Below are 26,012 nucleotides of genomic sequence, written 5' to 3' on the forward strand. Positions count from 1 at the left end.
GCACGCTCCCCTTCGTGTGGCAAGAGGAAAACATTGTACAGACATAACATCCAGATTCTAGGAATTTACTTTTCAGTAGCTAAATAATTTGTGATTCATTATTTGCTGCCTTCCTAGATTAATTAAGGGTAATTCAATCCTGAACTGAAAAGGAAAAAAGCCTGCCGGTGAATGGGAAAAACGCAGACCCTGATATCTCGAGAAAATTCTAGTGCCTGACTCAGCACCCTGGCAAATGCAACCTAGTGCGTTTTGTAATAGTGGACATTTTGTTTCCATCTGGATTTTAATTCTGGGATGCTGGAAATCTCTGTATCATAGCTCTCCAACAACCTGCAATGGTACAAAGCTCTGGTTTTAGAGCCTTCTTCCTGAAGTCACTGGGGTCTTGATGGCCCACCTTAAATCAGATGCATAAATTTTCACAGCAAACTTCCTTTAATTATTATTTTTTCCTTCACTAGCTTTTGTATCGATTAATGAACTTCTCTGGTGTTTGAAAGTAATTAATTCCTTCAGTGGTTATGCAGAGTCAAGAAGTAATTGGTGCAGAACAGGCAAATAACATAATATTTATGCCTCTGTGCCCTGGAATTACACTATCTTCTGAAACTGTTTGATTGCAGATGTCAGCAGACAAAACCTCTTGGCAAAATTAAATATTAATCAGATCTTGTAGTTTTATAAATATTTAGAAATGTGTTAACCTGTTAATTATTTCTCTTAGGATTTGATAGAAACATGTGCAGTGGGAGATAGACTAACTTAAGAATTTAATAATAACGGAAGGCTGAAATATGTTTTGGGTAGAAAAAAGGGGAAATGAGAATATCAGGAAGTATACCGTGAGAGTGGGTAGCCTGCGAGTTTGCTTTCACGCAGGCTATGTCATTGCTTTCCGTGAACCTCTCTGGTCTGTTGGTTTCATTTAGCAACGGCCAAAATTTCTGACCGTCCTATTTCCTGGAAATAGTTTAGATAACAGTTTTTGTAGCATAAAGACATTCTCTAAATGGAACAGTGGCAGCAAAAGGAATTTTATGCCTGTATGGTCAACATTTAATTCAGTGCACAAGGTCATCCTTCGTCGCTCTTGATGCTGAAGATGCCTAACTTTCTCTGTGAGCAAGTAGCCCATTGGCTTTGTGACATTTTAGCAAATTCTGAGACTTATTTGGAAGTGTATAGAAAGAAAGTTTTATGTTACGTATTGATCTCTGTTTTAGTTATTGTTCTAGCGTTATTACTCTCAAAAATTTACATTAGACCTGAGAGCCAAGAGACAAGTAAATCGCTTCAATGCTCATGGTCCACTGGAGATTTCTGATTTTAACAGAACTCGGTACCAATACTTACCATTCTGCGTTACTTCTGACTGTACTAACAATAGGTGTGGCTGGGCTAGTTAACAGCTTATTCATAAATAGATAATTATTTTTATGTCCATATACCCATGTAACTTTCATGAATAAGCTTGCTACAGAGAAGCTGCCATTTAATTTGCTAACTCTGCTTTAATTAAATGTCGTTCAACCAGCAATCTGTTGAGCGCAGATTTCCATTAATGATATCAGCAGGAGAAATATTCATTACTTTGCTACACAAAGGCACTTAGATTTATTTGAAAGAATTATCTGCTGTGGACTTCTTACATTTTCTCCAGTGGGTAACATATGTAACCCTTTCAATTAAAAACTCTTTGATTTTCAATTATTGATAGGATGAAGAATTAGAAGGCATATGCAAATCATAGATTTTGATCAGACCTTCAATTAGTCAACAGATTTCAGATGCTTCATATGCTGAATCCAGGCTGCTGAAAAAGTGATTTGCATTTCTTCACTCTTTATGGTATGTAAGGCAGTAGCTGCGCCCTTTCTTTGCTTCCCCTTTAAAATGGGATGGAAGTAAACATAATATCAATCCCCCCAAAAGACATATAGGGGCAGAGTGTCAGGTAACAAAAAAAGCCAGCAGTCTACTGGCCTCAACAGAGGTGTGCTGAGCATTTTTTGAGATTTTGTTATGCATATTAGTTAAGCAACCTCTTGACAGGACATGGACTTAATTCCCAATAATGTTGAAAGTTGAAACTTTGTGTGAATATTTGGCTAGATAAGGAAAAATACTGCTATGTGCAAAATGCGTGTGTAGAACGCCACCAAAACGGAATTGGGGCCCTCCTCCTTTTTCCCTTTTGTTTCATTTGTCTCCATTTGTTTTATTTATTTTCCATGTAGTATGGATTTTAGATGACACTTTAGTTAGCTTTGTTCTTAATAAAGCCCATCTGTAAGTGGCAGCAGACACAGGCCCAATGCTCAGGAGGCCTGGAAATCACAATCTTTTTCCCCCTTTTATTGGAAATGAAAAAATGTTTTCATTTGGTTTTATGCATGAACCATACCAGGTGTAATCTCAACCCTGGTTAGCCTAAGTTCAGACCTTGGAATGATCTCATTTTTCCATTTATTTTTAGATGGACAAATATGTAAACACAAACTCTATTTTTGATATTTGATATCAGTGTCATCTTTGGGATAGTTTCCTTTTTTCCAGGAATGTATTTGCTCTCAATTTTGAAACTTTGTGTTTAGAGAGAGATTTCACCTGTGGATCATTTGAGAGAGAGTGTTGATGAGAAGGATGTCACCTTATAATTAAGACAGAAATAAGTCAGAAGTTACAATGTTCTAATGAATACATGGTGTTTTGGTTGAAATGACTTAATGGGTCTCTGCTCACTTATTAAGAGAGAGGACTGTCATAAAAGATACCATGACCAGTACCCGTTCACATACAACCTATTGCCACAGGAGAGCTATGGAATGGATGGTTCTGGAGATCCCCATGTCTTTAAGACTCTCCTTACATATTGAGACTAGCATGTACAGAGGAAAATTATTACTTCTTTTATACTTTGATTGACATTCTTACGCTCAGTGCTATGCAAGCAGCATTACTCAGAGAAGTACTTGTGGCAGCACATGGCTTAGAGACCTTTTCATTATTAGGAAAAGCAATTGCGACCCCTTTATAAGCAAGCATATGAAGGCCAACCTAACAGAATGCAAGAGTTCTCTTTATTCCAGAAAGCATGGGGTATGGCTCTTAAGCATTTGCTTAAATAATGCTAAAGCACATGAGCTTATGTAGCCGCATAAAGTTACAGGAAGTTGGTTCATCAAATCCAATTCAATCTGGATTTCTAAGTGAGGAGATGGAGACAGAAAAGCAATCTGGAAGCCTGTGCAACTTCATTCCTGCTTAGGACAGCTTAAACTTCACGGAAGAATTTTAGTTGGAAGAGAATCACCAGACAAGTCATGTTTTCAGTATTGACCTTTATTGAGCAAGAACTGCTGTGACGATTTTACATCAAACAACAAAAGGTTGCGTACTGTGCATGTCAACTAGGTTCTCCCATGAGCAAAAGTCCACCCTAATTGCACCAGTGAGGTAAACATAATTATTTATAAGTAGCTTTAAGGCTAGGAGAGTTCTGTTTTTCTCATGAATATTACTATTACTGTTTTCTGTTTGGTTTTGGCTCAGTTGGTTCTTTGCATAATACATCTTAAGTCATTCCTCAGATATGTCCCTCCAACAGCTCAGGAAATTCAAAAGCTTCCTTTGCACATTTCATCTCATGCACTATTATTATTATTTTTTAGTTCCCCAAGGTCTGTGGAGGGAGTACATCTTGAGCCTGCATGCATTCCCCCCCCCTCCCCTATATTGCACAAAAAAGTAAAATACTGTGTGTCTGGAGCCTCCATGAGAGAACCCATTCTGCTTTAAAGCCGTCACTCACATGCATTTTGTAGCTGTCATATGGCTTAACCTTTTGCACCGACCCAAGCTCTTTAATTTTATTTTGCTATAATTTGTTTTATTCACTCTCTTTGATCTCCTTTACTACAGCATGTGAAGTAACTTTCTCCACTTTTTTGGTGGACACTAGTTTCTCCTCAAAGCTTTCTTCATGTTCCTCTACCTTCTGAGTGACTGTCACGGACTTTGTGATATATGTGGTTGTACCGTCCCCACCTTCACTAGTGATTTTCTCTTTTTTGGTTACTACAGCTTTTTCACCCTTATCATCAGTTGGGCTCACGTCTAGGCCGTTGGTGACAACTCCCTTACCTTCTTCCTCAGCCTCCTTCTCTTCCTTTTTCTCCTCCACCTCACCATTTACAGCAATGTCTTCTTTCCTGGACCCCTTGGAGGCCTCTACCTCTGCACTAACTTTTGTTACCTTTGTGACAGTGATGGTCTCTTCCACCACAGGCTTTTCATCTTTGACTGGGGAGGCTGGCTTCTCCGGAGAACGGGGCTTCTCTGGGGTCACCGGCTTCTCCGGAGAACGGAGCTTCTCTGGGGTCACCGGCTTCTCCGGAGTCGCTGGCTTCTCCGGAGAACGGAGCTTCTCTGGGGTCACTGCCTTCTCCGGAGTCGCTGGCTTCTCCGGAGAACGGAGCTTCTCTGGGGTCACTGCCTTCTCCGGAGTCGCTGGCTTCTCCGGAGAACGGAGCTTCTCTGGGGTCACCGGCTTTTCCAGGGCTGCTGCTTTCTCTGGAGTTGCAGGTTTCTCTGGAGATGCAGGCTTTTCTGGTGTTGCTGCCTTGTCTGGAGAGGCTGCCTTTGGTGTTGCTGGCTTCTCCACAGGTGCTGCTTTCTCTTCCTCCTTGGCTGCTTTCTCACCAACTTTTTCCTCTTTCTGTTCTTTTCCTACTTCTGCAGCTGGTTCCTTCTGTTCTCCCTTGGCCTGCTCTGTTACAGGAGATTTAGGTGGGGATTTAGGTGGTGACTTTGGTGGAGGTGTTTTGATCTTCTCTACTTTGGCTCCTGCAACAGTTGCATCTGCTTCTTCAGCTTCTCCCTTCCCCTTGGCCTCAGCTTCTTCCCCCTCTTCCTCAGCCTCCTCCCCTTCTTCCTTTTCCTCTATCTCTTCTTTTTCAGAACCTCCTTCTTCTGCCTCATCAGATTTTACAGCTTCTTCCTCTTCTGCTTCTTCTTCCTTTTCTTCCTCAGGTGCAGCTGCTTGTTCTGCAGCCGCCTTCTCTGGAGCAATTTCTTCTGCTACAGCTTCTCCCTCCTCTGCCTTTTTTTCCTCCTGTTCTTGCTGAGCCTTTGCTGCTATTTCTTCTGCAATAGCTGCTAGGGCATCTTCCATTTCAGACTTTTCATCCTCTACTTTTGTCTCTTCAATAATTTCTTCTACAAATTTGTGCTGGACCTTCAGCTTTGGTGGTTCAGCTTTTTTCTGTATTTTACTTGTTATTGTGACTGATGGCTGCCTGTGTGTGAACAAGGGTCCAGTAATGCTTCCAGAGAAGGCACTGAATCTTGTCTCTTCACCCTCCAGTAGTTTCCTAAGGGAATCAAAAGGGGGGGGGGGGGAGTGAGCGTAGAAACCGAACATAAGGAACAGCTATTAGAATATTTCCCTTTTCATCAGCAGGATGAAAACTGGTGTTTTTTTTTTTTTTTTGCATTTATAGAGCTGATCAGCATAATCTGTCATCCTCAGCCCTGCTTCTGCTTTCCTTGGATCAGCTTTTTTGGAAATTTCTTATTCAGCAAACAGCTCTTAGCTTGGTTTACATGCGGCAAGCATAACACCTTTAGCTAATAAGCTAAAATTCATCCTTAAGGTCAAGAACTTTAGCATGGCAAATTGAGTAACTTCATTAGATGCGTTATGACTTAGGTCAACTGAGAACTGGATGCAGCCAATGGACTCACATTAAATATTGTGGTTAAGATTTTCAAAGTCTACTGGAGCATACAGTCTAGTTCTCAATAGTTTGGGTATCTGCCTTTCCAGTCTGCCTTTGAAAATTAGAGACTTAAGATTTTGTCCAGTTAACCTGTCTTTGGCAGCAAGCAGCCATAGAACCGAGGGTTTCTGTTGTCTGTGTTCATCTGTGAACAACGTCAGAACCTCAAGGATCTGAAGCTGTTTTCTGACTTGACTCCCTTGATATTCAAAAGGGAGTTTCTTTCATCTAAGCCTGTGACCCAGAAAAATCTGTGGTTCTCTGATTAGAGTTATGAAGTGATGCAAAGGTGGCTTGAAAAAGCCTGCCAGGTGGTGGCAATAGCAAACAGCGTTCCTGCTCCGGAATCAGTTCAGAGCGGTTGCCAAAGGAAAGTTGAGCAAGAAAGCTAAAGTGTTTGTGACAAGCAGATCGGCACTCCCCGCTTGCAACCATGATCAAGCAAGTGCACCTTGTCTCTCAAGTGAGAAAAGGGAATTCAAATGACAAGTGCCACTTGCTTGGCATATGCAAAGTGAAACAAACAAATTAAAAATAACCTTATATTTTGCTTCATCTTCTGCTTTTGTAAACAAGGGCAGGTTGCCGCATTAGGGTGCTACTGTATGAGTCACGCTAGCCTGTTCCCACTGGGGGCTTTACCGCTGATTACCAGCGCACTGGTCACTAATGAACTTTGATTTCTTATGGTAAAGACTTCTCGGGTCTGCATAGATTTTGAAAGTTGTAATATGTTTGGTCAAGCTTTAATTTCACTTGTACTCAATGCATATAGTTATTTCTTATCCATGACAAGGCTTCTCAGAAGCAGAAGCATCTGCAGCGCTATTAATATTCCAGACACATCCGCAATGATCCTACTGTACCTGTATGCAGCAATTTCAATATCCAGGGCCATCTTGACATTGAGGAGATCCTGGTATTCCCTCAGATGACGTGCCATTTCCCATTTTGTTCCTCTAAGCTCGTTTTCCAGCTGATGAATCGTGTCCTGCAACAGACGCGCAAAACCTCGGTGACAAAGAGCTACGTTTCATGCAGAGACACACGGCCAAAAAAGTTCCTGAAAGTCCCCGCTTTGCCAACTCACGCAAACACGCCGGGAGCGAGGGTCGGGCGCAGAGCGGGGCCGCCTGCGCTCCCGGCCCCCCCCCGCCGCAGCCGAGCCCCGCAGCCCTCGCTCAGGCGGCGGCTCCGGCGCCCCGCTGCCCCCGGCGCTGCCCCCGAGCCCCGCGGTACCTGGTAGGTGCTGAGGTCGTTGTTGTGGCGCTCCTCGATGTCGCTGAGCTGCCGCTCCAGGGACTCCTTGGTGCCGCGCACCGACTCCAGCTCGATGCTCTTGGACTGCAGCTGCCGGCGGTACTCGGCGATCTCCTCCTTGGCGGAGCGGATGGCCTCCTTGTTCTGCTCGGCCGCCTCCGTGAGCTTGGCGTAGCGGCACTTGAACCACTCCTCGGCCTGGTGCATGTTGTGGTCGGACTGGCACTCCAGCTGGGCGCGGATCTCCTTCAGCGCCGTGGTGAGGTCGGTCTTCAGGTAGTCCTTCCTCTCCACGGTGGCGTGGGACGCCTGGAGCTGCGCTAGCAGCTCGGCCACCTCCTCCTCGTGGTTGCCCCGCAGGAAAGCCACCTCGTCCTGCAGCGACTGCACCTTCTTGTCCAGCTCGGCCCGCATGAGCGAGGCCTCCTCCATGTCCTTGCGCAGGGCGCGGATGGTGGCCTCCGTCTCGTCGCGCAGCCGCGCCTCATCCTCGAAGCGCTCCCGCAGGCGCTGGATGTCCTCCTCGATGTGCTCCGAGTCGAGCTGGATCTGCGCCTTCTCGTGGCTCACCTGCTCCAGGACGCCGCGCAGCTCCCGCAGCTCCTGCTCGTAGGCGTCGCCCAGCTGCGCCCGCCCGGCGTGCTTCTGCCGCAGCGCGGCCAGCTCCGCCTCGATCTCCTTGTTCTGCTGCTCCAGGTAGTGCACCTTCTCGATGTAGCCGGCGAAGCGGTCGTTGAGCCCCTGCAGCTGCTCCTTCTCGTTGGAGCGGCTCAGCTTCAGCTCCGCCGCGCCGTTGAGCAGCGAGGACTGGCTCACGTCGAGGCTCTCGGCGGAGCTCAGCACCGTGGAGCCGTAGGCGGCCCGCGGCGCCGCCAGGTTGGGGCGCTTGTAGGAGGAGGAGACGGTGCTGCCCGAGCCCCGCGACCACGACTGCGAGCGGAAGCCGCTGGACGGCGAGGCGCTGGCGCGGCTGTAGGTGGCGCGGGTCTCGGTCACCCGGCGGTACGAGGGGTTGCCCAGGGCCTCCATGGTGTAGCTCATGGCGGGGCACTCGGGGGAGCGGGCGGCGGCACGGCGCTGCTCCGGCCGCCGCCGCCTCTTATATAGCCCCGCCGGGCGGGCGGCGGCGCCGGGGCGGCCCCGCACACGTGTGCGGGGGGCGGCCCCCCCCCCGGCCCCGGCCCCGGGCCCGGCACCTCCTCCCGGCACCGCCTCCCCGGCCCCCCATCCCCCGCCCGGCCCCCTTGCCTCCCCCCCCACCCTTTGCCCTGCCCCTTCCTTCTCCCCCGCTCCCCCTTCTCCCCTGCCCGGCTCCCTCCCCCAGCCCCGGCTCCCCTTGCCTCCCCCCTTTGCTCCCCTTCTCCCCCCCCCGCCCCCGTTCCCTTCTCCTCTCTCCCCTCTGCCGCCCTTTCCCCCTGCCCCGCTCCCCCTTCCGTTACCCTGCTCGCCCCTTCCCCCAGCGCTGCGCCGCACCCCTGCCCCGGCCCCCCTCTTCTCCCCTTGCCTCCCCCTTCTCTAGGCCATCTCCCTTTCCTCGTCCTCGTCTTTCTTTCTTTCATTCTCTTTCTTTCTCTCTTTCCTTCTTTTTTCTTTTTATTTCTCTCCTTCTCTCTTTTTTCTTTTTTTCTCTTTTTTCTCTTTTTCTCTTTTTTCTCCTTTTCTCTTTTTTCTCTAATTCTTTTTCTCATTTTCTTCTTTCTTTTTTTATCTTTTTTTTTTTAATCTTTTTTTTTCTCTTTCTTTTCTTTCCCTTCCTTGCCCCCTCCCCCCTGCTCGGGCCCCCTCCCTCCCCCCAGTCCCCTCCCCCTCCTCCCGCAGACGCTATGGCGGAGCGGAGCGCGGGGCCCGGAGCCGGGCCCGCCCCGGGCCGCCGAGCAGCGGCCGCCGGAGCCCGCAGGGTAGGGCCGGGGCCGGGGGCAGCGGGCCGGGGGCAGCGGGCCGGGGGCAGCGGGCAGGGCCGGGGCGGGGCGGGCCGGCAGCCCCGGCCGCGGCGGCTTCAGCACCACGGGCAGCTCCGGGGCCGGGCGCGCCGCGGCTCCCGCAGTGCGGGGGCGGCGAGCGCTCCCGCAGCCGCCCGGCCCGGGCAGCCCCGGGGGGCTCGGGGCGAGCAGGGGGCCGGGGGGAGCGAACAAGCACCCCGCCACCCTCCCCTTCCCCCAGCAGGGCCTGGCATTTGAAGGTCAAAAGTGCCTGAGAAGGGGAGCGGGGCGGGTTCGCCGGGTGGTTTTGCGGCAACGAGAGCTCCCTGCAACCGCTCCCCCCCGCCTGGGGTAGAGGACAAGCGCAGGAAGGGGGACTCTGCAGAGGGAGGCTGGCTGCGTTTTGCCGTGAGGCCGTTGCAGTGCTAGAACAGCCAGGCAGTAAACAAGAGTTTAAAAGATCCCCTGGCATCCATAATCCTCTGCCTTGATTCTTCTTTCTCTCCCTCTCTTCTTCTGTTTTCCTCTGACCCTGACATTTTAACCTAATGCTTGGTGCATTGCTCAGAAATAAGTTCTCCTTCTTCGAAACCTTGCTAAGCATTATGTTTACATGGTACAACATACTTCCTATGGGTTGCATTACAGTGACTAGCTAACATCCAGACTTTGAACTTCTCTTGGATGGATTACAGCTACATGGGCAATTGATTAGTAAACTGTAAAGGAAAAAAAAAAAAGAAAAAAAACCCCTGCTGGTGCTAGAAAAAGCACTGCTACTGCTCCCCTAGCAAAGGGAAGGAATGCTGAGGCTGGTAGATTTTAACTCCTCATTCGGAAAGGTGCTGAATATGTGTGTCTGCTTGTGCAGCAATCTGTGAATTTTCAAGTAGGTGATCTTGTTAACAGGCAAAGTCCTTTCCCAAAATTGCCTTCTTGCCTTGAAACTGGGACATATGCAATTCCCATTTTTGATGCTGCTGTGGCTTCAACGTGGACAGTAAGGGAAGTCTGAGGGACAGGGTTAAACTTTGCAAACCACATGGAACATCGGACCTCCATGGGCTCATTAATATGATGCTGTCATAGGACTGCAGCATTGCAGTCAGTGGCAAAGAGAAGTCAGAATTATCCCAGGTATCTCCTGAAACGTATTTGCAAACATAGGCTGTTAGATGCACCGTTAAACCTCCCTGGAGTTTAACATGACAAGCATAGAGAAAAGGTTGCATTATAATTGAAGCAATTATGGATTCTAAATATGTTCCATTAATTTTGGCAAAAGTTTTCTCTGTAGGAGAAAGACATTATTTTGAATTTAAACAGTCTATTATGGCATTGCATTTTGTTTCTTTTTAGGCAAAAAAGATATGCTATGATCTGCTTTATTACTGTTCCTTCCCTGTTAAGTAAAGACTGGGGAGGAGGCAAAGCAGAACATGTTTGTATACATATGGACAACTTACTGTAAAAGAAAACATACGGTTAACAGAGGTGCTTGGGAAATGTTATTACCCTTTTAATGTTCTGAAAACAAGATAATGGTGTTGAAAAACAAGTAAGAAGGGGCTTATTTAACTTCGCAATAAAATTCTTTCTCATTAAATACATTGATGCGTAGATTATTTTAAATCCTTTCATCCAGTATGCAAAACATACTGTTGGTTTATAATCAAGCAGTGATAGAATTTGGTTTATTCATTGCATATTTAAATTCAAGCAATCCAAACCTCTGCAGGATACAATCATTTTAATAATACATATTGATTACCTTAAGAACCAGGATATTCATATCAGAAAAAAGTTTACTTTCACATAGACACTTATAAGCACCTACGGAAATCTTTCTGAAACAAAATACATTGTTTTTATTTGAAACACATTCTGGTAACATTCACTTCTGATCTATAATGAGATGTAGGGGAACAATGCTCATGCTACATTATCCTGAAGGTGATCTGAAGGTTAGAATGAGTCAGGGAAATCAGTCGAAAATGTTGCCTTATTTCTGTTGGGCAACTAATTCCCTTTTCCTTTATATCAATCTCCACTATGGAGTTTTTGAAATTAAGGTCAGTATTTCTGCCTATGGAGAAGTTTTTGCCTCAAAGTTTAACAAACAGGCATTGCTACTTCGGAGCAAACAGCAACATGATGTCTCATGCTTTGAAGCAAAAGAATGCAAAGAACAGCCACTCGCACAGAAACGAGAAGCAGCAGCATTGATTTTAATCCTGATTATTGACAAACCTGCATTAAAGAAATACTGTAGAAGGATGAGCCTGAGTTCTGCAGCTTCCTTAAAAGAAAGAAAGAAAGAAAGAAAGAAAGAAAGAAACCCAAAACACAGGAAATAACATTGCATGACAGGCTGGCTGCTTCCAGACAGAGGAGTTTAAAATACATTAAGTAATGATTACTTAACTTGAAAATGCTAGCATCAGAAGAAAAGGTGTTGTGTTGTATTGTGTTGTGTTTTTTAGGTTACAGAAAGACAGAAGAATGAATTCAAAGGACTGGACAGATAATGCAATGCGGCTGGTTGGGACCCTAAAAAATTATTTGCCAGCTTAAAGGGGGTTTCTCTTGGGAAAGTGGCTGCCTACTTTCAGTATAAGCCTGATATAAGAGGAAAAGGTATAAGCAATATGCATGCAAGGAGGGTAAACTCCAACTTCAGTAGGAGTTTTGTCAGACTTAAAAAAGAGTAAGGAATCCAGAATTTGGCCACTCTCTGTATTCCACCCCACAGAGCAGTGTAAAGTGGTGTAACTCTCTGAGTCAATGAAGTTATACTGATTTTTCTTAGCTGAAGATCTTGATGTCCCAGAATCTTAGTCGGCAACCATAAGCTTATCATAAATAATGGCCCAGATAGTCAGCTAGCATAAACTGGTCTCCTTGCAGTGGAGTCAACAGAGCAAGGACATTTCGCTCCAGCTGAGGGTACGTCCTAATAATATTTATACAGTGACAGCTATGAAAGAAAATGCTTAGACTTATGCACTAAGGGCCTAGTCTTAGGAGGTGCTGGATACTTCTTGGAGAAGGCTTTAGGACCTGAAATCCTGATGAAGGCAGGGGTGATCAGCAGTCAGCGGGTGTGCACAGTGCCCTGCAGGATTGGGCTGTGGCATGAGTAAGCAGCGCCGGTGCTCAGCTTCGCAGGCAGCTGCTCAGGAGCTGCCTCGCAGTGAACAGCACTTGCCTTTTCTTTTTCTTTTTGTAATTTTTTCAGGATCCTGAGACTTGAATATCAGGTTGTGTATGGGGGTTACTGACGGATTATCGTTATCATTCACAGTTGGGCAAATCGTCTTCAGCATTGTTTGAAGACACGTTCAGTACAAAGAAGCAAAAGGAGAAAAGCAGAGGGGTGGGGACTGAACGAAACGTGGGTATTTCATTTCAGAGTGTCTCAAACTTCCTGGGAGTGGTGACGAGGCACAATTGCCTGACAAATGGAGCTACTCCCAGCTTTTTGCTAACATGCCATAGGATAAAACACAATGATCCCAGTGGGGAATGTTTGTGCTTTGAAAAATATGTGCGTTCATTTTCTTTCTATTCTCAACTAGACTTACTCAAGACAGAACTATGAGACAATAACATTTTCCTAGCATAACCGTGTTTTTCCTCATTCTCATTCAGCTAGTGATTGTGTTTTAGAACTTTAAATCAAACAGTTCCTGACACTGGCATTATTTTCTGTATGCAGAAATGCTTTGTGTTGCCTTTGTTGACAATAAACTGCACTTAGAAAGGAATAAATGTTTGAAAACACAGTCCTAAACAGTATTCGCATTCGGTTTATGAGTGAATGAAGATTTCTTGCAAATTTCTGCAGATCACCACGAAGCTTATTGCTGTTACTCACTTTCCCTGATGTATTTGCTGCAAGGGCAGTTAGACTACAGACCCAAGTTTCTTTCAATGTCAATACCAAGGATGATTTCACAGCTACAAGCATACTTCAGGAATTCACTACCTTTAAAAAGCTAACATTCATTCGTCGGACCACCCACAATTTTCAGCGTTGTTTTCCTTGCATTTTCAAAACACCGCATTGCACATTTTTGATAACTTTTGGAATGCAGTGTTCATTCTCACGAGCCTCCCTGCCTTGTTTCGAAGGGCCGGTTCTTCAGCCTGCGAGAACTCACAGAGCACCAGCAATACCCAATTGCTTCAGTGAAGGACTCCACCTAGAGTGTTATGATCAATAGCAGAAAGATATCTGTGAGTCAAGAAAAGTTGCAGATCCTTGTTGTAAATGAACACAGCTTTGTAAGGCGTTACCTGGCATAACAGCACGCACTTGGGTGGGAGGGAAAGAGGTAATTTTGTGCCTGTGCCTCCAGCACAGCTGTCAAAGCCCTCCATTAGCCACAAATATATTCTAGCACCATACTGAGTCCTTGGACAGCTGAACCCCTGTCCGTGCTACTTAACTGGATGTTGAACTCAGTACCACTCTTTCTTTGAACCGCTCTTTGACCAATTAACTATAGATGTGCAAAGAGCTTGCTAGGTGAAGGGGAGACTCAGCATACAAATGAACCGTGACCTTTTTTAATGACAACATTTCTGAAGTAATGTCTGTATGCATTAAAGAGATATTGGGGAATTTGTTTCCCGCCAGAGAATTGCTTTGTAGACTTCCATTTCAAAGATGGCAAAAATTGACAACGCAGCAATCAGACTGGCTAAAATAGTTTTCTTAGGTGGAAAGAGTTTGGAGGTGAAGGTTAATGAAATAAAGTCAGAAGCAAACTCAAACCTACTTAATAAAGGAAAAGAGCTCAGATGAAGGCCTTGAGCCTCAGTTTCCTTGCCAGTGCTATTCCTCTCTATCGTCGGTGCGACAGAGATGCCCTTCTGATGCTGCAGCCCTGTTATAAGGCCAGACTGAGGAAAAGAGATTTGTGTGCAGGATTAGATTTAGGTCCTCTGTCAATCAGAAAATCTTGAAAAAAATGTAACAGCTATACAACTGCTCTAAGGACTTCAGACCTAGGGACGCTTGTTAAATATTACCATCTTTTTACACATAACAGCACTATTTTGTCACAGGCAGCTTTATTCAAGCACCTTAGTAGAATTAACTCCCGTGCCTGCTTGGAGGACTGGCTTGAGGTGCAGCATGAACGGGTGCGGAGAGTGGCAGGATGCTTCTCAAGGATAGTCAGCAGCAGTGAATGCCCAACACAGCCTTTGATGAGACTGCAAGTATTTGTTCACCCCTGCATTGGCAGAGTTTGCCTGTTCTAAAATCAGAGTCCCTGGGGTGTTGCAAATCACATTTGCAGAGAGAACTAGAATAGATGGGGGCGTGTTTCTGCCGGGTGAGCGGGGGTATAAATGTACATTTAGAAGGATGTGCCTGGGGTTAGAATAGCCCTGGGTCTGGAAATCATGATTGAGGTCCATTAGCTTAAGCTGCCTTGCCTGTTTGGATATAATTCAGATCAGAGTTTCTTGATCTCACACTGAACTACACACTGAATCTCACATGTGACATCTCTTTAAAGCCATCACTCTAACAGCAGTTGTATGCTGTTCAGAAAACACAGAGCAGTTTGCAGTAACCTGTCATCTGTGGTCATAACTTAGAATAACAGAATTAGCAGGAGGGTAGAGGAAGCAAAGGCGTGTGATGCAATCATATAATAATGTTCTCTAATCAATAGCTAGGAAATGGTTGATTTCAGATTTTTTTGTTCCTTCTTGGAAAAGTTATCAATTTCCAAGGTATTAAATCACCTAATTCTACTCTTTGTAGAGCTGGCTGATTCAGGCATGCAGGAGAATGGACAATGCAAAGTGTCATCCTTGTGTTGCTAAGCCATGGTCCAGTCCAAGAAAAATTCAAATTTAATTTTCTGCAAATGAAAAGCAAAGGAAAGAACGTGTCTTTGGTGTTTCAATGCTTCTACGCTATGCTTGCTTTTATGGGTCAGCGGTCATTTTTCCTGTGTGTATTGTCTGATGTTTCAAAAGGAACTGTCTCAAAAGTTGGCATACAGAAAATAGCACAAGTCAGGGTAGCAATCTTTTAGTGATAAAGTGATCAAAAATAGCTCTTCCTACCTAGTTCGGAGAGGTTTTTCTTTAACCTTCCCTTTCTAAAAATAGAACTTTGAAAGTGGCTGCAATGCTTCTTTTTATGGCCACTTTTCCTGAAGGGGTACAGATCATATGGCGATGCTGCCGTATTGCAAAATTATTTCTAGAGTGCCGCTTCCAAGGAATAAAATAAAAGCTGCAATAAAAGCTATTGCAGGCTGGAAATCAGAGAAAGTTAGCCATGTCATCAGCTAACTTTGGTATCAGCAGTTGCAACATGTATGTCCTGCTAGCAGAGGCACTGATGGGGACAGAAGACCCATTATTCAAGACAGTGAGACACGCTGCCAGGGAGGTCTTGCCAAGAAGCGCTGTCGGGTGCTTTCACCGCAAGGCGGATGTACAAAGCACACCTACAGTGAGGACTCATTTTTCAAAATACCTCCTCGCCGGCCAAGCTTGCCCAGATTGCTCAGAATATCCTGAGCCTAACACCCAACCTGACACTCAAGTGGAAGTTAACACAACCAAACTGCTGATTGCATTAAAAAAAAAAAAAAAAAAGTAATCGCTCATCTTGGCATGCGAATGGGCTGAGAACTCGGTAAGATCTAGTCCCAGAGATGTGGAGCTCTTGGGCAAACTGAAAGCAAATATAAAGCCTTGTGCTCCACTAGTTTCACAGAAACGCTTACGTTAGCTTGAGCTGGGAATGTGACCCATAATCTAGGAGGATTTATGTTTATAACGCATGGACCTAATTCTGCAGGTGCTAGACTATATATAGCAGCTGTTGCTGATTTGTTTGTGGGCTTGGCTCCTCGGCACGCAGTTGTGTTTATCTCCTCTGTTCATTGTCACGTTGCTTTTGCGCTCAGCTTTACTTCAGCACTTATTACTCAAAAAGCAACAGCTGTATCCTGCTTCTTCACCGTGACATTTGATTTTTTCCCCTTTATTGACTTGTTTTTAGCTGAGGCAAAAAAAAGTGCACTTAGATATGGATGATTCCTCTTTCTAAAATAAAAAGGCCTGATACAAGGAAGCGTGTTCTCTCTGCTAGTTTAATTTGTATCTAGGTTAATTGCTCTCCTGGTGGATGTGTTTAATTGATTTGCATAGGGAAAGCCAAAGAAAGTCTGCAGCTCAGTGATGACTCTCCACAACTGCAATGTCTCCTTTTTTGCTTTTAATTAGTGCTAAAGGTGGAGTCTACCTTGCAGAAGGCTACTGAGATCTCTGAGGGATCAGTTGTAATTTAGATGCCGTGTGTTTTCTTTCTCTGATGCAGACTCTCCAGTAAGTGTTGAACAGAACCAAAGAGGATTTCAGGTAAGAGTGTTTCAAAGCAAAATTGAGAGTGAAGGGAACATCACAGTAGTCCTGCTTGGAGGGCTTAGCTTGGATGAATTGTTTATGGGTGAAAAAACTGAGAATGTCATGATATGAGCTATCTTGCCGCTTTGGCTGGGGAGCCCCAAGGAGCCCACGGGACGTAGTCATTCTGCTTTGCTCTGAGTGACGGCAGGGTGACGGTATTTCACCTCTCAGGACTCCTTCCTGTGACCTGCCTCAGCTTTCTGGCCTGAGCAGATGCTAAGTTCAGACATTCCTCCTGCAGCGTATCAGATATTGCTGGATCTGAATCCCCTGATAAACTGCAAACGTAAAATCACATGAGGGCAAATACGGACGGCACCGTGCGGCAGCCGGACCAGCTTTCTGATGTGCTGTGGCAAAAATGCACCAACAGAGGCCACGCTTTACTGCATCGCCTAGTGAAACAAGTCCACGGTCTGATAAGACTGCCCCAAGGCTTGTTTTTATGATGAAAATGTGCAGAGTGGAGAACAATGATGAAAATGTGCACAGTGGAGAACAAGTTCATGACCTCTGTTTGAATTGGATAAGTAATTATGGGGGTGGGCATCCTTTGTAAGATATTCCTAATATTTTTAAGGCTACATTCAGAAGTCTGAGCTGCTTTTTGGCCAGAATGTCAGTTCAATTTCCCCAGTCTTATGACATATGAAGAATGTTCTTAGTAGAAATAACTATAACCTGATTAGGAGGGAAGCAATAAATACAAATCAAATGGAATTGTGCAGACACTCACGGAAGGAAAATCAATAATTTTAGTAATACACTTTGCAAACTCATTTTATCGTAGACAATACATAGCTCCTTAGATGTCTTGGTTAGTGGAAACTAAAAGTCCTCCTTCTTATCTCAAGGTCCTCCACTGCAATAAATTTGTAACTTTTTAAACAAACTTTTAAAGCAGTGGTGCTACATCAATTTGTACCAAGTAAGAGTGGAGCGTACTGACCATGCACAGGAAAGAGCAGCAAGGCCATCCGTCCCGAAGGGATAAAGGAGAAGAGAGACATTTACAGGGAGCCGCCTGAGGCAGTTTTGAAATGATTCCATTATGTGATTCAAAAATGGAAAAAAAAAAGGTAATTTTAGTGGTTTTTTTCAGTCACTGACTTTTCTGAGCAGATGTAATTTGATTATATCGATGACTGTGATAAGATAGAGGCTTGTTTTTTTCATTCAAAATGGAAAGAAACGTCATCAGAAATGTGTTTTTCAAAATCTGCTCGTATAAAATGTAACTGTATATTCCTCGGAGCAATTACCTTCATTGGGGTCCTGCAGACGTTTCACCTCTCGGAGGCTCCAACATTTCTGCTTTGTAAGTATTTGTCTAGCTGATCTTCTATCAGCGTGTTCACCTCGCAGATTTTTTTTTCTTTCTTTCCATTAAAGGTAAGTGTGAGAAGGACCTACAGGGTAGAAGAGATATCGATATACAGAAATACAAATGACCTTCAGCAATGCTGTGGTCACAGTGATGCTGCAAGACCACGGCATGCAAATTTAGTGGGATTTGCTGCATTGCTTTTTTTTTTTTTGGAATGTCCAAACTTCAGATTAGCATTATCTCCTCAGTAACTGACTGCGTGTCTCTTAAAGTGTTTCACTAATGTATTTGAGAAAAGAATCTAAATGTTTTGTCAGGTGTAAAATATGTAGCCTTTATAATTGTAAAATACAACCAACAAAACTCCTCCAACTGATCTCGTAACCTGACTTTTGTAAATACCCGGTGCGAGTTATTTAATATTTGTGGAGAATGAGAGGAAGCTTTATCTAATAATCCCATCTCTCTGGCCTGCTCCCTCTACCCCGATGCGGCCGTTTCCCTTTGCCTCTGCCTTGCAGTGATCTGTCCGTCATTATGCTGGCGCTCAAGATTGCAGCAGACTTGGTCTACTGACTCGCACTGGGTTTTTTTTGGCTACTGAGATTCCTGTTTCAATGCACTGTCCTCTCCCATCACTAGCAGAAACAACATCTGCAGATGTTGCTCTTCTCTCTTAATGCTTCCTGAAGTACAGTCGTGCCCTCCTATTTTAGGTGCTTCCAATGGTTATAATTTCATAGCCTGTAACAGGCATCACACTGGGGTCTGAATTCGTAGAAAATTATGTCTCCTGTTCCTGCAAAAAGATTCAGAAGAGAAATGGCAAATTTGTAAGAAATGGCGAACTCTGCCTTGGGACAGTGTCACCGAGCTTGAGGCTTAGGCAGCTGGGGAGACGCTGCCTCACCGCGGCAGGGTTTCTCACCCTCTCTTACCCACAGCTCTCCCTGAAATCACCAGCTCCCGGTTTTGCCTTGGAGCGCGGCTCTGACCGCCGCGGGCAACCCGGCCGCCGGCCCGGCCGCCTTGCCCGCTCCTCCTTGGGGCGCGACGTGCTGGGAGTTTCCCGGAGGCCAGACTGGGGCAGCTCCCGAGCTGCAGCTGGGACTTTAATGATCCTTTCCGAGCTAAAAACCTACCGACAAAACCTGCCGGCGCTATGCTGGATCTCGCACTGCCACAAACCAGTCTCCCTAACTAGCTTCCCTGCTCTGCTCAGAAGCTTTTTCTAAATGAAACAACTTATTCTGGTGTCGCTGCCCTTTGGGGAGTGCAATCTTTATGCACTGAAAACCTCAACTCTTTTGCTAGGGGCGTTTCTGCAGTACTCCCGAGCAAGCTCTAACACCCCCTCAGGAGCGGGTGTAACGCAGCACCCCAGACAAAGGCGCAAGCGTGAAGGGGCCTGACTTCCGCTTGCAACCGCGCTGGCGCTGGGGAACGGAACAGGCTACTCCTGCTCATCTCAGCCTAACTCAGGAGTAAATTTCATGCCCTTGCTAAGAGTGACAAATTGTACAACTGCAGTGGAAAGAGAACAAAATCCCAGGAGCTATCTACTAACGTCAGCGGCGCCGGTGTAAATGGGAACAGCCTGCTGCCGGACGCCCCGCGGCCGGCGCGCCAGCCGAGGCAGCGCGGCCGGCGAGCGCCGTGGAGCTCTGCTCGCTGCGCTCCCCGAGCCCCCGCAGCCTCCAAGCCCTGGCGAGCTGGTTGCAGCATGGGCCCGGGGTGCACAGATCAATCTCATCTTCTATGTACTTTTGTTTTCTTCCCCTACTGCAAAAAAGCAGTACCTGCCTGCCGTAGCTACTTAATTGCAGCAGCCACTTTGGGCTGAAATTTGGCCTAAGTGTACCGTTCCTCCAGGAAGGAGTCCGTCTGTGACGGGAGCATTACTCCTATCTCAGAAACGTAGTGCACAGCGTATGCTTATGTGCAAGGCGCAAAGTAACTGAGGCTGCTTTTTCTTCTGTGGGCTTGAGGCTGCATCAGCAGGTCTTATTTCAATAGCTGCTGTTCTTGCTAATAAAATGCATTAGTCTTTAATCTGATAACAAAGCAGCATAATTTGCATGGTGGATGGTGTAGTGGGCTAGGACTCAGACTCTGGGCCCTCTTTCCAGCTCCATCACTCGTCCGCCGGAGAACCTTGGCCACCTCACCTTGTCTTGCTGTGCTTCTGCTCCTACCTATTGAATATGAGGAGGATGAAATGAATGAAACTGCCTGAAATGAATGATCCACTGATGAGCAAGAGTGGAGAAGAGGCTGGCGTCCTCATCAGTGTGGTGGCTGGCAGTAGTGAGAACAACTCACATATGAAACCCTGCTTGAAGTAGTACTTTGGTCTCATCTTGATCCTCTGCATCAAAGTGCGTGTTCCCACCTATGAGCAGGGTGTGCAGAATCAGGTCCCGTGAAGATGCTCCATTCCGGTGATTAAATGCCTTTCCATAAACCAAGAATAACTTAGTGCAATGTTATTAACATAGAACTTTATGGGCCATAACTTGCCATCATTTCGTAGGCAGAGCTCCTGCTGAGTTCATCAGGACATCCAGGCACAGGGAGCTGGCCGGGTGGAAATGGCCCTCTGTCTCCTCTGCTGGCTCACTTGACCTTTCCCGGGAATTAGGTTGTCTCGGAGAAAAGCAACCATGCGGCATGGCTGCTAACCATGCTGCAACGGAGCATGCAGCGAAGCCACTCTTCTAAGGAGGCTATATGTGATAGAAAATAGAGAAAACACTTAAAATACATGATTGTGTTTATCAGACACATCAACAAGCTTAGAAATTTTCCTTGGGGAAAAAAGGGTCACTTCTCTATCATCTAATTTTGCTTTCTTTAACACTGAATGGACTACTTGGAGATGCTGCCTTTAGTATAGCTTGCTAGTAGCACTGCATGAACACATTTACAAACAAAAGCTAACGTTTTCAATGCTTTTCAGCTTAGAAAAAGGTTGATTGCTAAGGATATACTCGCTGTATTAAAAAAAAAAAGTGTTTAAAAAAGTTTTTTTCTTCTCCTGAATATTTTGGCAACGCGGTATCATCATCACTGTTCCCATCAGAAGTAGGGATGAACAGACATCTCATTAATTTATACACAAAAATGTGGGTATGGAAAATCTATACACAAGTATGGATCTTCTAGCTGCAAGCCAGCCCGGAGAAATTGCTGCTCGCTGTTACTCTGTGTTGCAGGGAGTATGTCACTGCCTCCGAGGCAGCTGGGCTGATAATTCCTCTGCACAACCCACCAACTAAATAATTTGTTTACTCTTGTGTGGTGCATTCATTAGATTTTAATGTTCTCCACCTCGTTGCGAACCCTAATTATAATATTATTAAAAGAAAAAACTCACCATGAGTTTAGTGGCTCTGAAAACTTCTGGGAGGGCAATGAACAGGTTTATTGGATTGAGCTCTTAGTGCATTTCCCTCACAAGCCAAAACCACCCCCCTCCCATTTTAATTGTTTCAAATAGTTGTTTGAGCAGGTCAGTAAATCAGAGGATGCCATATGAAAGTCTCAGTCAAGATGAAGGGATATAATAAAAAGCTAATGACTTTCATCAGTTTTCCAGCTTGTCTGGTGTTTGGTCCTGACGTAGACTGGTCACAAGGAAAAGTCTCTCGCAGGCGAATGCCAAACCATTACACGCTCTCAAAGCTTTAGGAGCGTTTTTAATCGGCCAGGGTGCTCCGCTCCCACACCTGTTTTTTCCCCTTCTGAGGACGCAACGGAGCCACGTTACCTATTTAAAACCTGCAAAGGGAACACTCCGCATGTGAGATCTTATCACTAGCAGCATTACTTCCACTCCAAAGTGTCATTTGAAAATGCCTTTTAATTAGGATGAAGACATTTTGAAAACAATATGAGAAGGAAAGGAGGCAGATTCATCTGCAGCAGCAATGTGTGATAAGTCTTTGTGTGCCGGGGTTTGAGATCATCTTTGAATACTGTGCTGCAGCAGCAGAGGGAGACTCCTTCTGTATACAGGGAGCCCCATTTCTTTTACAGAGCAGCAATCAATAGGTTTCTGAAGTGAAGGAAATAACTTACGTGCTTTTAACATCTTTTTTGAAGTGGGAGAATACAAGTAAGGTCAGCAGCGGCAAACAAGGTGGAGTGTGCAAGCGCTCCGGGGCCGGGCGAGCTCTCCCTCCAGGGACATCGGCAGCAGTTTTCTCCTGGCAGCTCCGCACCGGGAGCCTCTCGGTTTTACACGGCGAAGCACTGCTCTCCTGTGGTGCTCGAGAGACTGCCAGGCCTGGCAGCAAAGCCCTGCTGGCTTTACAGCATACCCTCAGGAAGGTCTTTTAAAGAACTGCCTTTCTTCTGTTACACAGCAGAACAATGTATTTCCCTCTCTGAATAGTGTATTAATTTTTTTTTCAGTTGTACTTCAGAGTATTGAAGTAGGACAGTGGTTCCTAGCGAAGCCCTTTTGCAAGCCGGGATGATTGCAGATGCACTTCACGGACGAAGACACGGTTGCCTCAGCCGCACAGCCACGAACTCAGGGCGATGGACGTCTCCGAGGAGAAGTCACTTGACCGAGTCCAAGCTGTAAGCCGGCGCCCTCAGTCTGACCACTGGATAAGGATCCAGTTGTTCCCCCCGCTTGTCCCCTGGCTTTACTCGGTCCCTTCTGGTCTCTAGAAGCCAGGGGCTCATTTCTGTTCCTTCTGCATGTATTAGACTCTCAATACAGTTCCCTTCCCAGAGCACTTTTCCATCGCAGAGGCATTTCCTTTTGCTGCAGGTCACCGTGCTGCCTCAGCAATGCAGGCAGGAGCCTACCGCCTTTTTTCCAGGCTGGGTGATTTTGGAGGAAATTGGGTGCTTAACTTGGTTGGTTGAAAAGCAGGATTAAAACCTCCCGGCCAAAAAGATTGCTCAAAGTAAAACCAAGAAGTCAGAGAAGTTCACGAAACAGAAATGCACCGTGGCGGGGAGGACGGCACCCTGCAGGAGGTACTAGGGTGGGTGCACGTTAGCCTTGACCGCAGGCTTTGCCCAATACGTTCAGCTGTGAAATACGATTTTCATGTCCCCATATGTGACGTTTCAAAGGAATTTGCTTTTTGAGAGGTTTTGAATTCCCTACTTCGGCTCCCCAAAGACACCTCTCGGTATCAGGTCTTTTTAAGGCAACTCATATTTAGGATCAGAAATAACTAGTCACAAACGAAAAACAGGGGCTCAGCGTACCCTCCACTACACTGCTTCCTGGGGTTTTGCTTTGTTTTGTTTGCTCCCTCTTCCGAAATCTGGACAGAGACTGGGAAAGCCTTGTTGTGCCCTTTGCGCGCGCCCGAGTTGGAGGGAAACGGCGCCCCGAGAGCGGAGCCAGCTGTGCGCAGCTGTGCGCAGGGCTGCCCCTGGTCCTGCTGCGCAGCCGGGAGGCCGGTGGGACTCGGGGGATGCTGAGAAGAGAGGTGTGGAGGATGTTCTGGCTGATAATGGCTGTGTCTGAGCGATAATGGGCTTGAGGCATTATTAATGTTAATGGATATCATTTATAGCTCATACAAAGAACATACTCTGAAAGGCAGATATAAAAATAGACTTTTTTTTTTAAGCTATGAAATTGAAATGCTGAGGACTAGGCATGGGAGCTACTATGCAGTTATTTTATGTGATTTCTACGGAAAAACCTTGCTGTTTAGAAGCTTGTGGGGACTGGGAAACGTGTGCCCTGTTTGTTTTCACACCCTGACAAATGAGAGATGCTGCATCTACCTGGCAACGTCATTAGGTTGGTTTGGCTAAATAGCAATTTTTAAATGCTCTTTTTGCGCCTGTGTTGAAATCCAGCAGCAAAGATGATCAGAGCTGGAATAATAAAAATACAAGTGAAGAGGAGTTCTGTAGGGGATGTAAAATGTCAGGGAGGAGGCGCTAGCAGCAGTGAGGAGAAGGCGACTGGAATGAGGAGCAGGACTGCAGGCGGTGGCGGTTGGTGCCCCTCTGGCCGTGCTGGTTGCCCTGCTTCCCCAAGACCGGTCTGCTGGGACTGAGCCCTGCAGGGGCCCAGGAGGAGCCGCCGGCCCCGGCTCGGAGGGCCGACGCGGATGCTCTTGGCGCTGGACGCCGCCGATGCAGCACCAGCCGCGATTCATTGCGGCAGTCGTTGGACTGGACACATAACTTTCCTGCGAACTGTAATGCTACAGCTCCCCAGCGCGAGCCTGCTGTAGTGCGCTTGCCATATTGCCGCCCTTGCTGGCCTGGTCTCCCCTAATATTTATGGATACGGTGTAATACTTCTCCAGTAACAAGACATGAAAAGAAAGATCCGCGCCTCTGCATCGTGAAATACTTCCAGCGAGGCTGCACAAAAGCGTATTACGGCTTGCTTTGTATTCCTCGGGTGGGTGTTTATTAACGCTCACTGTATATTTCCCCCCACAAATTTCATGCCTGGCGTATTTCCATGAATATTTACTACCCGTACTCCAGACTATGTCCTCTCCACAGCAAATATTTTGTTACATTTAAATTTTGCTGTCTAATTGTATAGGGTTTACAATTTGTTCAGAAAGAAAAATGGGCCTAGAGCTGTAAGATAATATTATGGGCACAAAGCTTTTTTTTTTTGTTGTGTTGAATTCTTCAGAACTTTAATTTCACATCATTAAATGAAAAACAAACTCAGGCTTTACTCATTTGCCACCTTCCTCCTGGGACTGTGCTGGAGCAAGCCGGGGTTCCTCTTTATTTGTATGAGGGCAACACGAGCAAAGCTGAGGAATCAGAGCCGTCAGTTTTACGTTCCAGAAATTAACTGAAATCTTGGCGCCCATCGGAGTGGTTATTTTTTGCTGGTCCCTCAGGCGGGCAAACAGCCTGCAGGAGCTTCTGCTGCCGTGTTATCGCCCTGCAGAGCACGAGGTCGCGTTTCATCCTTCCTTCCTTGCCCAGACAACCCCACCGGGGAAAGGCGCTTGTTTGCTGTGAGGTGCTGGGTCTTCCAAAAGCCTGGTGCAAGATCAGCCTGGCTTGGGGAGCTGCTGTTGCTGTGCACGGACATTAATGTGCGACACAAACAATCAAAGGCTGAAGCAGTCCAGGCAAAGCAGGCAACGTGAATAACTGCCGAGCTCTTTTCTTCTGGTGGCTGACTCACTCCTTGGACCTCTTGCCTTTTTATTGATGGTTACGGTTAGGTTTCTGGCCATTAGCATTTTATGATCCTTTTCTGCAGTGACCTTAGAGGCCAGTGCTTGAGATGGGATTAAGAGCAGTTCAGATTTAGCACCAAGCTACATGAGATGGCTTCAGCTCCGCAGAGCAATCGCTGATTAGGTCCTCGGACTCGGCGACGTTCGTGGCGTAACTCGCCTGACGCGAGGAGGAGGAACGCTAGCTCAAGCGTTAGGGGGGACGACTGGTGCCTCAAGGCCGGCGCACGGAGAGCTGCTGGGGAGCTCCCAAGGGCTGTGCCGAAAGGCACGAGGGCTGTTGCGCTCCCGCGTCTCCTGGAGCGCCCCCGGGGAACAAAAGCCTCCAGGAGCAGCTCGGGCTGCGCAGGGCGAGCCGACCCTGGCTCCGCTGCCGGCGGAGCGGGAGGGCGGCAGGGGAGACCGCCGCTGTGGCTGGCTCACGCGGGACCTCGTCTTTTCTCCTGCTTTTTGTACGAAATCGCTCCGGGTGCACGAGCGCTGCAACGTGTTCCCTTCCTGCCTGCCTTCCCGTAAGCAGCTGTCCTTGCTGCTTGTCGCCGCGGGGTTGCTTCACCCCGGGGTGCTCTGCTGTCCTCGCGGCAGCGCTCACAGCTCTGCCACCCTTCGTGCCGCTACCGCGGGAAACGCCGCGCGTGGCCCCACGGCCCGTGCAGGAGCGGGGCCGGGCGGCTGCGGCTCGCCAGCGCCCAGCGCCGCGGAGGAGAGGGCCACGTCGGGTCCCGGGCCACCCAACCTCGGGAGGAGAGCAGGCTTCCTGCCAGGTCAGGAGAGCGAGGGCTGCGCCGGGTCCCTGGCGTTAACGCGTCCCGGCTGCGGAGCCCGGGCAAACGCAGCGCTGCTGGGGCCCGTTTAAACTTAAATATTAAATCGCTCTTAAGCTCTAGACCCGTTTCTTAGTGCTGCCGGCACACCCATGCCCACGGACGCTAGCTGCCTCCTCCCGCAGCATTTTTCATTGCTCATTCTCAAAGAGACTTGGGGGGGGGTCACTGTCTTTAACCCCCTTGCACGAGCAAGGGAAGGAGGAGAACTAGAGCAGGGGCTTCTGCGTCCGGTGCCTTCCCCAGCA

General features: G+C 46.9%; 1 protein-coding gene and 1 long non-coding RNA gene across 3 annotated transcripts; one reads left to right on the forward strand and one right to left on the reverse strand.

The window, feature by feature from the left end:
• Window positions 1-3,327: 3,327 nt before the first annotated feature.
• NEFM (neurofilament medium chain) lies at window positions 3,328-8,136 on the reverse strand. The gene is made up of 3 exons (XM_068920876.1): window positions 7,023-8,136; window positions 6,650-6,774; window positions 3,328-5,375 (listed from the first exon to the last, which is right to left on the reverse strand). Exons 1-3 carry the CDS (start codon window positions 8,082-8,084, stop codon window positions 3,893-3,895), a joined length of 2,670 nt encoding a protein of 889 aa, XP_068776977.1. The 5' UTR covers window positions 8,085-8,136; the 3' UTR covers window positions 3,328-3,892.
• Window positions 8,137-8,834: 698 nt separating this feature from the next.
• Window positions 8,835-24,955, forward strand: LOC138062484 (uncharacterized). Of its 2 annotated transcripts, none has more exons than XR_011136491.1 (3): window positions 8,835-8,941; window positions 16,320-16,360; window positions 22,152-24,955. It is a non-coding gene; the product is annotated as an uncharacterized lncRNA (long non-coding RNA). The 2 variants fall into 2 exon arrangements; XR_011136490.1 differs by lacking the exon at window positions 22,152-24,955 and adding an exon at window positions 19,865-20,761.
• Window positions 24,956-26,012: the final 1,057 nt, after the last annotated feature.

Source organism: Struthio camelus, chromosome 27, assembly GCF_040807025.1.
Source record: "Struthio camelus isolate bStrCam1 chromosome 27, bStrCam1.hap1, whole genome shotgun sequence".
Classification (NCBI taxonomy): domain Eukaryota; kingdom Metazoa; phylum Chordata; class Aves; order Struthioniformes; family Struthionidae; genus Struthio; species Struthio camelus.

Excerpts from the sequence above, each read along its gene's own strand:
- NEFM (XM_068920876.1), bottom strand. The coding sequence starts at position 8,084 with ATGAGCTACACCATGGAGGCCCTGGGCAACCCCTCGTACCGCCGGGTG. Across the intron at positions 6,775-7,022 it reads ACGACCTCAGCACCTACCAG|GACACGATTCATCAGCTGGA; the intron begins GTACCGCGGGGC and ends CGTCTGTTGCAG. Across the intron at positions 5,376-6,649 it reads ATTGAAATTGCTGCATACAG|GAAACTACTGGAGGGTGAAG; the intron begins GTACAGTAGGAT and ends TGATTCCCTTAG.